The 13,445-nt window shown below is 43.0% G+C and overlaps 1 protein-coding gene across 5 annotated transcripts in view; it reads right to left on the reverse strand.

The window, feature by feature from the left end:
- LOC140200777 (serine/threonine-protein kinase 32A-like) overlaps window positions 1–13,445 on the reverse strand; it is a 329,027-nt gene that overhangs the window by 97,081 nt on the left and 218,501 nt on the right. For all 5 annotated transcript variants that reach the window (XM_072264378.1, XM_072264377.1, XM_072264379.1 and 2 more), the window contains one exon: window positions 1,697–1,786. In XM_072264378.1, the coding sequence (XP_072120479.1) occupies window positions 1,697–1,786 (90 nt within the window). The remainder of the gene's footprint in view (window positions 1–1,696; window positions 1,787–13,445) is intronic.

Consider the following 13,445-nt stretch of genomic DNA (forward strand, 5'->3'; position numbering starts at 1 on the left):
AGGTAGTTCCAGTGTTCTCAGGCAACAGAAAATGTTATCTGCACTGGAGCCATTGATGCCTAAGGAATAAAGGAGCTTGTAGCAAAGCTAACGTAATAATTGTAGACCTATTTAATATTCTTATACACTGGCCAAGTCAAATTGCAAAGATATTCTCGAAAATAGGCTCATAATATTTATTTAAGACAGATTCATACCAGGGACTTTGCTGCTTTAAATTTAGTCATGTTTAATGACACAGGGTTAATTAGTTATCACAGAGTAAGGAAAGTATTGGGAAAAAGGGAATTAGAACTTGATAATTTTCAGAACTTTAAAAATATATTTCATTATTTGCAACAAAGATATCTAGCACCGAGAAAACCACAAAACCACCACATTGTGACTAATGCCAATCCTTCCTTGGCCTAATCCCTTACTATCCATGACATCCAACCACATGCACCTGACCCAACAATCCCACCCACTAGGTGTATCAGTTTCCTCCCTGTCAGTCCTGTCTTTAACGCAGCCATTCTTTAGCCCCACTCACATCAAGGGCAAGTCCCATTTCCACCCCACCCCCCAGCAGCTGCAGAGCCACTGCAGTGACTGTCCCCTCACTACATCCTCAAGCTGGGAGCCAGGAGCCAGCAGCCAGCAGCCAGCAACCAGCAACCATCTCTCACTTTTGCCCCACAGAGGGATACAGAGGTCACTTGAGAGCAAATGCAGCCTATAGCTCAACTTTGGCACCTCCTACTCCACCAACACCAGCATTATCTCTGACATCAACAAGCATCTGTCCACCACACCACACTGGTTTCATTTAAAACCTCTCCTACTTCCACCACCTGATACCCAGCTTCTTACTAGTTCACTACTTCATTTCCCTTGGATAAAGAGGCATTGGTAACTCACACACATGTCCAGAAAGAGCTTGCAAATGTTTCCAGAAGAGTATTTGATCAATTTTTAGTTGTTTAAGTACATAACAAACAGGGTGGAAGAAAAGGAAGCAGTGGGTATAGAGTACTTATATTTCCAAACATTCATTTGATAGCCTATATGAGAGGCCATCTTTGTGTTTCCTGTACACTCAGATCTCTTTGAACTCCTGGATTCAATAGTTTCACTCCATTTACAATAATATTCTGCTTCATATTCCTTCCTTAAAGTTTACAACCTCAAATTTAGCACTTTATTTTCCATCAGCTTATCTTATTGCTAATTAATCAGAGGGTGATCAATCACTGGAAACTAAAAGTTATGAATTATCCCTTAATCCCCTCCTTCCATTATTTTACTCTCTACTCACAATTGGTAACAAATTAGCTAATCATTTTTCAATAAGAATCCTTCAGTAAAGATCACAGTTTCTTGCCTTGTTCTGAAGCCTATATTAGCAGTGAGTTGTAGGGCATTCTATAACTCACTGCTAATTGAACAATTGCTGGTTAATTGGAAAAGTCCTTGGAGAGTACATGGGAACTGTCACAAAATGATAGGGAACTGTTTAATGACTGCTTGGGTCTCAGCTATTTACAGTTATGGGCGTAATCAACTTCTACCACTCCTTTCATCACAAGAGGAGATGTCTGCTGATCGAACTTCAAACTTCAATTTCATTTAAATTATCTCAGTTGATGGAGCAGCCCATACCTGCATGCAATGATATTTTCTTACGGTCAGAGCATCTGTAAGCTCTCATGCTTACCCATGTATGGCTTTGTGCCTGCAATCGAGGTGATTTCTTTCTCCTCCTTCACTATTGCTGCAATGTTGAAGTCTGTGATGTGCACATGCCCTGAAAAGTTTCAGATAAAATACAGATGTTCAACATAGTCAAATTGTAATTATGAAAGCTGATCTCTAGTAGGAATTACATGGACACGCAGTAATCAGGCCACACTCCTCACTCAATCTGTAAAGTAGAGACATTTGTAATTACTGGAAATCTTAAACAGAGGCACAGGGAATTCCAAAAGTACTTAGACAGACACAAGAGACTGCAGATCCTGGAATTTGGAGCAACAAACAATTTCCTGAGTAAGACAACAAGTTGAGCAGCACTTGTGGTGGTGGTGGTGGGGGGGAGGGTTTGTGAGAGTGGGAAGGAATTGTTGACATTTCAAGACAAAACCTGTGTCAGGACTGTAAATAAATACTTAGCAGCTCACAGATGAGCAAAACAATGTTTCCCCTGAAGCAGAGAAAAGAGGTAGAGAAGGAAGAAATGAAAAGAAAGGGAAAGCCTGTAATAGGGTGAAGGCAGGAGTAATTATACAAAATCTGCATTATTGTCCAAGGTTTGGCGTATAGATGTCCTACATAAGACCATATGATGTAGGAGCAGAATTAGGCTACTTGGCACATTGAGTCTGCTCCACCATTTCATCACAGCTGATCCAATTTTCCTCTGAACCCCAATCTCCTGCCTTCCTCCCTGTATCCCTTTATACCCTGACCAATCAAGAATCTATCAACTTCTGTCTTAAATATACATAAAGACTTGGCCTCCACAGCCGCCTGTGGCAAAGAATTCCACCTTCTAGCTAAAGACATTATTCCTCATCTCCATTCTAAAAGGCCTCTCCTCTATTCTGAGGCTGTGCTATCTGGTCTTAGACTCTCCCACCATAGAATACATCCTCTCCATATCCACTCTATCAAGGCCTTTCACCATTCAATAGGTTTCAATGGGGTCACCCCTCACTCTTCTGAATTCTAGTGAACACAGTCCCAGAGCCATCAAATGGTCTTCATATGACAAGACGTCCTTTCATCCTTTCATCCATTCAGCACATTCTTTTGAAGATAAGAGGCCCCAAACTGTTCACAGTACTCCAAGTGAGGCCTCACCAGAGCTTTATAAAAACTCAACGTTACGTCCTTGCTTTTATATTCTAGTTCTCTTGTAATGTATGCTAGCATTGCATTTGCCTTCCTCACCACAGACAAGAACCTCCAAACTAACCTTTTGAGAATTCTGCCCCAGGTCCAAGTCGCTTTGCACCTCAGTTTTTTGCATTTTCTTTCCATTTAGAAAATAGTCGACCCTTTAATGTCTTCTACCAAAGTGCATGACCATACACTTCCCAACACTGTATTCCATCTGCCCATTCTCCTCTTCAGTCTATGTCCCCTGTAGCCTCTCTTCTCCCTCAAAACCACCTGCCCCTTCACCTCTCTTCATATTGTCTGCAAACTTTACAACAAAGCATTAATTCCATCATCCAAATCATTGACATATAATGTAAAAAGGATCGGTCCCAACACAGGCCCCCATTGTTCACCATTAGTCACCAGCAGTTAACCAGAAAAGGCTCCCTTTATTCCCACTCTTTGCCTCCTGCCAGTCAGCCACTGCTTTACCTATGCTAATATCTTTCCTGTATTACCATGGTTTATAGCTTGTTAAGCAGCCTCATGTGTGGCACCTTGTCAAAGGCCTACTGAAAATCCAAGTACACAACATCAACTGATTCTCCTTTGTCTATCCTACTTGTAATTTCTTCAAAGAATTCCAACAAGGCAATATTTTCCCTTGAGGAAACCATGCAGACCACGGCCTATTTTATCATGTGTCTCCAAGTACACCGACACCTCATCCTTAATAATTGACTTCAGCATCCTCCCAACCACTGAGGTCTGACTAACTGGCCTGTAATTTCCTTTCTTCTGCCTCTGTCCCTTCTTGAAGAGTGGAGTGACACCTGCAATTTTCCAGTCTTGAAAGATAATTACTAATGCCTCCATGATCTCTTCAGCCAACTCTTTCAGAAACCTGGGGTGTACACCATCTGGTCCAAGTGACTTATCTATCTTCAGACCTTTCAGTTTCCCAAGAACCTTCTCTCTAGTTATAGAAACTTCACACATTTCATGACTCCTGACACCTGGAACTTCCACCATACTGCTAGTGTCTTCCACAGTGACCACTGACACAAAATACTTATTCAGTTCATCGACCATTTTGTTGTCCCCCATTACTACCTTCCCTGCATCATTTTCCAGTGGTCCGACATCCACTCTCATCTCCCTTTTACACTTTATGTATCTGAAGAAACTTTAGGTATCCTCTTTAATAGTCTTAGAAACACAAAAAACATAGAAAACATAGAAAACCTACAGGACAATGCAGGCCCTTCGGCCCACAAAGCTGTGCCGAACATGTCCTTACCTTAGAACTACTTAGGGTTACCCACAGCCCTCTATTTTTCTGAGATCCATGTATCCATTCAGCAGTCTCTTAAAAGACCCTATCGTATCTGCCTCCACCACTGTTGCCAGCAGTCCATTCCACGCACTCACCACTGTCTGCGTAAAAAACTTACCCCTGACATCTCCTCTGTACCCACTTCCAAGCACCTTAAAACTATGCCTTCTCGTGCTAGCCATTCTAGCCCTGGGAAAAAGCCTCTGACTATCCACACAATCAATGCCTGTCATTACCTTGTACACCTCTATCAGGTCACCTCTCATCCTCTGTCGCTCCAAGGAGAAAAGGCTGATTTCACTCAACCTATTCTCATAAGGCATGCTCCCCAATCTAGGCAACATCCTTGTAAATCTCCTCTGCACCCTTTCTATGGTTTCCACGTCCTCCCTGTAGTGAGGCGACCAGAATTGAGCACAGTACTCCAAGTGGGTCTGATCAGGGTCCTATATAGCTGCAACATTACCTCTCGGCTCCTAAACTCAATCCCATGATTGATGAAGGCCAATGCTCCGTATGCTTTCTTAACCACAGAGTCAACCTGCATAGCAGCTTTGAGTGTCCTATAGATTCGGACCCCAAGATCCCTCTGATCCTCCACACTGCCAAGAGTATTGCCTAGCTTACTTTCATATTCCATCGTTACCTTCTTAATTACTTTTTTAGTTGCCTTTTATTGGTTTTTAAAAGCTTCCCAATCCTGTAACTTCCCCATAATTTTTGCTCCATTATTTACCCTCTCTTTGGCTTTTATGGTGGCTTTGACTTCTCTTGTTATCTTTCCTTTAGAATACTTCTTCCTTTTTGGGATGTATATATCCTATGACTTCTGAATTGCTTCCAGAAATTCCAGCCATTGCTGCTCTGCCGTCATCCCAGCCAGTGTTCTTTTCCAATCTATTCTGACCATCTAAACTGCTTTCTCCCATTGCACTAGACCATAGCCCTCTATATCCCTACCATCCATGCACCCATCAAAATTTCTCTTAAACATTGAAATCGAGCTCACATGCACCACTTGTATTAATACTACAATAAGACACAGGTCCAGCCCTCTGTGGATGTAATAACTTCAGTGTAAATTTCAGCTTGTCAAAGGATATTCTCATTTCCCTGTACTGTGGCAATTTGCACTTTCACTACAGAGGAATATTATTATGCTTTTGTATTTTTCTTGCTGCTGTAAATAATGACCTGCACAACTCTAAACCGATCTCAGCAATGGAACACTTGCATTACCATGGGCATGTCTCTGATTGTGTTTTTCCTTCCACTAATTTCATATTATGCACTGTCCTTTTCTCTCTTCATGTTGATTGAGCGATGCCACAACGACGACTTTGCACTCAACATCAGTAAGACCAAGAAATTATTTTTTGATGTATTTCTCACTACAATTTACAACATATTTTATGTGCTGCACTATACTGCTGCTGCATATCAGCAAACTTCACAATATACAACAGTCAGAATAAACCTGATTCCAATTCTGGAAACTCATTTTCTCACCTTTCTTCATATCTTAATCAAGGTCAGTCTTTGCAAAGTGCTCCCAACATTTAAGGCAAAAAAAAGTGTTTGGCAATAATAATCTTCTACAAGAGAAGGTAACTACTTATTGTAACCTTCTCTTGTAACCTTCTTATTGTAACTACTGAAGGTTGCTGCTTTATTGTCACAAAGCAGCAACTATCACCAATCTGGGAACCTGCTTTGACTAGAAGCTCATCTAGAGCAGCCACATAGAATGTTGGAAAGTTGGTTGTTCGTCGATTTTGATGATGACAATTGTGTTTGTGGAGCTCAGCTGATGTGTGTTTAGAGGAGACTGTAGAGGCCAATTCTTGAATGGCATCGATGTTCACAGTGGGGACAAGGGAGTTGTTCTGATTCCATGGGCACGGTGTTACTGCTATTTTCCTCTTCTGTCCAGCAGTCTCCAGGTTCACGTGGTGCCTATCTTCTAAGTTGCTGTGAGCATGTTTAACCAAGGTGCGACAACCAGTTCTGTTTTGTGCCCTATGTTCCAGATGCTGGGGAACAAGTCGACTATAAGCAATACTGGCTTTCAAACAGTCTTTAGATTTTTTATGAAGTTTCTGCTTCCCCATGATAACTGGCCATAGAGCAGCTGCTTAGGAAGTCTGGAGTCTTCCATGTGTATAACATGTCTGGTCCATCAAAGTTGTGCTTTCAGGATCATGGCTTCAATACTTGTAGTCTTTGCCCTATTGAGGACTTCCAGGTTTGTGATACGGTCATGCCAGCAAATTCCCTTAATGGATCTCAGGCTGTGTATGTGGATGCTCTCCAGCAGTTTGAGATACTGTGACTAACAGAGTGGGTCGGAGGCTGGGTTTCCAGTAGCAAATGACACATGCTCTGACACTCCAGAACCTTTCCTCCATCTACACGGCACTAACCACTAGTGTGATGGAATACTCTTCCATTACCTGGCCAAGTGTTGCTCTAATAACATCCAAGAAGTTTGACACTGATCAAGACACTTGTCTCATGCCCCATCCACCACCTTGAAATGCATTCCATTCACAACAGATTTACCTTGGCTGTAGTGGGTACCATCCACAAAACACCCCAGCATTACTCACCTAGGTTTTCCTGACAGCACTTCCTAAACATAAGAACGTATACAAAGTACGAAGAGCAGTGGCCCATCCTCAAAGCTGCACTGCCATTCAACAAAACATGTGATTCCTACAAACAAGAAACTGTCTGCTGGTCTCCCTCCAAGTCCTGACTTGGAATAACATTACCATTCCTTGTTTTCACTGGCACTAAATCCCCAACAAGTCTGTGGGAATACCTACATCAGAAGGACTGCAGCATTTCAAAACAGTGTCTTCAATAGAAAATCCCATATCTCAAAAAATGAATGAATGAATGAGGATACAATCAGTTTGATTCCTTCATCTAAGACTCTAACATAGATTGAAAATGTCTGTAATGGTCTCATTGCAGACTTTTGTGTCACCTCTAGTTACAGCTTGCCAATCTGAAAATAGCCTATTTTTTCCAACTCTGCCTTCTGTTAGTTTGGAAAACTCACCTCACTGTCTATCTTAATATATTAGCTCTAACACTATAAATTGCAAAACTCATTAAATGCCTTTGGAAATCCAAATGGACTCTACTTACCATTATTCATTCAAATCATATTAAATTTGTTAAACACTATTTCCTTCACAAAACAATGTTGGCTGTGCAACAAAACTTGCGGTAATTAACATTACCAGTATCCCATGGATCGAAGCACATTTCTCTTAATGATTCAGAGCAGATTCAAAACCCGGATGCTGCTGCAATCAATGCGGGTTCCTTCGACCTTGGACACCTTCAAAGTGCTGATTGCGCAACCTCCAACTCCAACTCCGGCCTTGACCTCCAGGCCAGGTCTTCAAAAGCTGCCACTGGAACCCCCATCTCTCCTTCCCCACGCTGCAACCCTGTCTCTCTTAGGTCCCATTGACAGCCCTTGGGCCCTCAGAGACTCCATCTTCCTCTAACCCTACAATCCTTGAACACCCCAAACCTCCCTTCTCTTCAGACACTACAAATCCTCTTCCCCCTTTTGATCCCAGCTCTCATCCATGCCAGGTCTTCACTACATTCCCTCTGACCTTCCCCTCTCTGAGGAAGAATATTTGGTGCTCAGTGAGGGCCTGGCCTTTTACCCCCTGCGCCCACACCTCAGTAAGTTCCACACCCACCATGACACTTCTGTCACCTTCATCTCTATGCCTACTGCTTTGGCAAGGACTCTCCAGCCTGCACCAATGACCCCTTCTCCTGTCTTCAACCTTCCTCCTATTCCTGGACACCCCACCCTGGTCTTCTGTCTGCTGTAGACCTTTTCATTGCCAACTGCCAACTGGACATCAACCATCTTGACTTTAATACTTCTCCCTCCAACCTCATAGTTCCTGTCCTTCATACTTCCCGTTTCTACCTCCTACCCAAGATCCACAACCTGCCTGTCCAGGTAGACTCATTGTTTCAGCTTGTTCCTGACCCACTGAACTCATATCTGCATATCTCAACTCTATTTTATCCCCCCTGGTTCAGTCCCTTCCTACCTACATCCGTGACACTTCACACGCTCTGGATCTTTTCAAGGATTTCAGGTTCCCTGGCCCCCATCATCTTACTTTTAATATGGATGTCTAGTCCCAATACACCTCCATCTGCCATCAGGAAGGCCTCAAAGCTCTCCATTTCTTTCTGGACACCAGGTCCAGTCAGTTCCCCTCCACCACCTCTCTCCTCCATCTAGTGGAACTTGTCCTCACTCTTAATAATTTCTCCTTTGGCTCCTCTCACTTCCTTCAAACAAAGGGTGTAGCCATGGGCACTCGCATGGGTCCCAGCTATGCCTGCCTGTTCGTGGGCTACGTGGAACAGTGTATGTTCCAAGCCTACAATGGTGTCTGTCCTGCACTCTTCCTTCGCTACATTGGTGACTGCATTGATGCTGCTTCCTGCACACATGCGGAGCTCGTCAACTTCATCAACTTTGCCTCCAACGTACGCACTGCCATCAAATTTACCTGGTCCATATCCGATACCTCCCTCCCCTTTCTCAATGTCTCTGTCTCTATCTCTGGAGACAGCTTATCTACTGATGTCTACTATAAACCTACTGACTCTCACCACCACTGGACTATACCTCTTCCCACCCTGTTACTTGTAAAAACGCCGTCCCCTTCTCACAATTCCTCCATCTCCACACATCTGCTCTCAGGATGAGGCTTTTCATTCGAGAATGAAAGAGACGTCCTCCTTTTTCAAAGAAAGGGCTTTCCTTCCTCCATCTTCAACACCGCCCTCAACCACATCTCTTCCATTGTTTGCACATCTGCCCTCACCCCATCCTCTTATCCTCACCTACCACCCCACCAGCCTCCACGTCCAGCACATGATTCTCCACAACTTCTGCCACCTCCAACAGGATCCTACCACCAAGCACATCTTCCCCTCCCCCCACTTTCTGCTTTCCACAGGGATCTCTCCCAACACAACTTCCTTGTCCATTTGTCCCTCCCCATTGATCTCTCTCCTGGAGCAGAACAAGCACTGCACCTGCCCCTACAACTCCTCCCTCACTACCTTTCAGGGTCCCCAAGGGTTCTTTCAGGTGAAGCAATACGTCACCTGTGAGTCTATTGGGGTTGTACACCGTGTACGGTGCACCAGGTGTGGCCTCCTGTACATCAATGAGACCCAACGCAGGTTGGGAGATTGCTTCACCGAGCACCTATGCTCCGTCTATCAGAAGAAATGGAATGTCCCAGTGGCCATCCATTTTAATCCACTTCCCATTCCTATTCCGATGTGTCTATCCATTGCCTCCTCTATTGTTGTAATGAAACCACACACAGGTTGGAGGAATAACACTTTATATTCTGTCTGGGTAGCCTCCAACCTGATGGCATGAACATTGATTTCTCAAACTTCCAGTAATGCGCCCCCCCACTTCACCATTCCCCATCCCATTTTCCCTCTGTCATCTTATCTCCTTGCCTGCCCATCACCTCCCTCATGTGTTCCTCCCCCTTTTTCTTTCATCTGCGGCCTTCTACCCTCTCCTATTATATTCCCACTTCTCCAGCCTGGATCTCTTTCACCCATCAACTTGCTGCTCTTTACTTACGTATAGAAACATAGAAAACTTTACCCGTCCCCTCCTGCTTTCACTTATTACCTTACGTTTCTCCCTCCCATCCACCAACCTTTTAAATCTACTCCTCATCTTTTTTTCTCCAGTCCTGCTGAAGGGTTTCATCCCAAAACATTAACTTTTAACTCTTTTTTAAAACTCTTTTCCCTAGATGCTGCCTGGTCTGCTGAATTCCTCCAGCATTTTGTGTGTGCTGCTTGGATTTCCAGCATTTGCAGAGTTTCTCTTGTTTAAAATTTCTCCTACATCAATGTTTGATCCATGCATTCAACACTCTGACCTAGATTACTTGATGCAGTTTGTATGCAGCTCTGGTGTTAATTCAGATATCAGTCTGCATTTAAATTTAGATCCAAATTGCAATTGCTCATATTCCCCAGCAGGCATTCTTTCCTAGTCCTAACTAGGTTTTATATGGACCATAATATCTTCATCTATCTCTTCCCACACCAAATTCCTCTCCAGCCCTGAGGAGACATCTATAACCAGGTAAGCAGAACAGTGCTCAGGGCTTATATTTATGGCTGTAAAATAACAATATACACCACTGTTTAATTAGAATGGACCTTTTTTGTTTTTCTTACTAATCCTTCAGTTAAGTTATGATTCATAAATATAATTCCTTTAATCGTATGCAGTGTACTGTGTTATTTCATGGCACTAGCTTGTAACAGGGTAGCAAATTACACAGCATCCACACAAACTGGGGTTTGGGGTAGGACGAGCCATCTCAATATAATGAGTTTGGTGGGTCAAGAGTGTCTTCTCTAGACTGACGCAACCAAGAAAACCAGGGAGTTTCGCAAGGAGCAGAGTTCTTAGAGGAGCAGTGTAGGGAGTAGGTAGTTATTGACTCTTGTGGCAAAGCACACAAAAGACTGGAGGATCTCAGCAGATTAGGGAGCATCTATGGAAATGAATAAAGGGTCGATGTTTTAGGTCAAGGCCTTCATCAGGACTGAAAAAATATGCCCTGATCATCCTGATCATTTTTTCCAGTCCTGATGAAGGGTCTTGGCGGGAGACACCAACTGTTTATTTATTTCCACAGATGCTGCCTGACCTGCTGAGATCCCCCAGCATTTTCTGTGTTTTGCTCTGGATTTCCAGCATCTGCATATTTTCTCTTGTTTGTGATTCTATCAACTCTAGTACTTTGTAGCTAATGTGGACCAATGATTGAAATTTGTCCACAGAAGTGGAGACTGAGATGGAAAGAGTAAGAAACGGACTACATAAAGGTAAGGGAAGAGTGGAAGTTTGCGACAAACTTGACAAAATTATTTTCTTAAGAGCAACAGCAGGAAAGAACTTTCATGTAAGATTGTGAAAGGGTTGGGTTACTGGACTAGTACCTAGTGCTTTGGGATTAAACAAGTTAGTACTAGTTAAACAAGTTAGCTCATTATAAAAGTGTCAGATTGTCATGAAAACCCATCTGGTTCACTTAGGGAAGGCAACAGCAACCCTTCCCCAGACTGCTACATTTGATCCAGACTCACCAACATTGTTGATTCTTAACTGTCCCCTATATAACCATATAACCATATAACAATTACATCACGGAAACAGGCCATCTCGGCCCTTCTAGTCCGTGCCGAACTCTTACTCTCACCTAGTCCCATTGACCTGCTCTCAGCCCATAACCCTCCGTTCCTTTCCTGTCCATATAGCTATCCAATTTAACTTTAAACAACAACATCGAACCTGCCTCAACCACTTCTGCTGGAAGCTCGTTCCACACAGCTACCACTCTCTGAGTAAAGAAATTCCCCCTCATGTTACCTCTAAACTTTTGCCCTTTAACTCTCAACTCATGTCCTCTTGTTTGACGCTCCCCCACTCTATCAAGTCCCCCCTCAACCTTCTACGCGCCAAAGAATAAAGACCCAACTTGTTCAACCTTTCTCTGTAACTTAGGAGGTGAAACCCAGGTAACATTCTAGTAAATCTTCTCTGTACTCTCTCTATTTTGTTGACATCTTTCCTATAATTTGGTGACCAGAACTGTACACAATACTCCAAATTTGGCCTTGTACAATTTCAACATTACATCCCAACTCCTATACTCAATGCTCTGATTTATAAAGGCCAGCATACCAAAAGCTTTCTTCACCACCCTATCCACATGAAATTCCACCTTCAGGGAACTATGCACCATTATTCCTAGATCCTTCTGTTCTACAGCATTCTTCAATGCCCTACCATTTACCATGTATGTCCTATTTTGATTAGTCCTACCAAAATGTAGCACCTCACATTTTTCAGCATTAAACTCTATCTGCCATCTTTCAGCCCACTCTTCTAACTGGTCTAAATCTCTCTGCAAGCTTTGAAAACCTACTTCATTATCCACAACTCCACCTATCTTAGTATCATCTGCTTACTTACTAATCCAATTTACCACCCCATCATCCAGATCATTAATATATATGACAAACAATTTAATATATATGACAAACAGCTTAGAGCGTGGTGAGGAATCTATCACATTGATGGCTCTGGAGTCAGATATAGCAATGACTTAGTACCAACAAATAAAGTCAACTGTATTCAGAAAAGAGCTGAATCAAGGGAAGAGACTGAAGAAGTAGCATACTGCATCTATCTGACAAAGGGCACATTTGGTGAGGATATTCAAAAGGTCTATTACAACTTTTTATTTTATCTTCTGCTTACTGGATCTAACCTCCTCTGACCCCAACCTCTTTGGCTCCACATATTAATACCCTTATTTGGAATTCCTCAATGGAAGATGTAATGGTGCTAGAGACGGTACAGGGGAGTTCACCTGGATGCTGCCTGGGACTGGGGAGACTGGGTTTCTCCTGGAGTGGAACAGGTTAAGAGGGGACATGATTGAGCTATATAAAATTTATGAGAGACAGCAGGCTGCAGAAACTTTTCTCCATATCAGAGGTACGTAAAATCAGAGGACATAGATTTAGGGTGGGGGTAAGAGATTTAGAGGGGATAAGAGTGACATTTTCTCACTCAGAGAGTGGTAAGTACCTTCAATACACTGCCTGAGAGAATTCTGGAAGTAGAGTCAGTTTTCTCATGCTATTTAGGATGAAGTAGTAAATTCGATTCATGGGAAAAGCTAGAGAGTGTTAGTAGATAGTTGCCTCTCTGACTGGAGGCTTGTGATTAGTGGTGTGCCACAGGGATCAGTGTTGGGTCTATCGTCATCTATATCAACAACCTGGATGATAATGCGGTAAAGCAGATTTGCAGATGACACTAAGATTAGGGGCACACTGGACAATGAGGAAGTCTATCAAAGCTTGCAGCAGGATCTGAAACAGCTGAAACAATGGGCTGATAAATGCTGGGTGGAATTTAATGCAGACAAGTCCGAGATTTTTTTCTTCGGCAGTTGAACGGGGCATGACTGCGCAAGCACATGTAAGTCGGTCCATGAGGCAGTGGGAGTATTTAAAAGAGAGCAGTTTGTGGAAGTTGATCATCTTCTTCAGAGTAGGAAGGCTTTGTCTTGAGAGGCTTCGGCGAGCAGAGGCTGAGGACAAGCTTCACTCCAAGTGAGGTAAG

The sequence above is a fragment of the Mobula birostris genome, chromosome 7 (assembly GCF_030028105.1).
Source record: "Mobula birostris isolate sMobBir1 chromosome 7, sMobBir1.hap1, whole genome shotgun sequence".
NCBI classification, from domain to species: Eukaryota; Metazoa; Chordata; class Chondrichthyes; order Myliobatiformes; family Myliobatidae; genus Mobula; species Mobula birostris.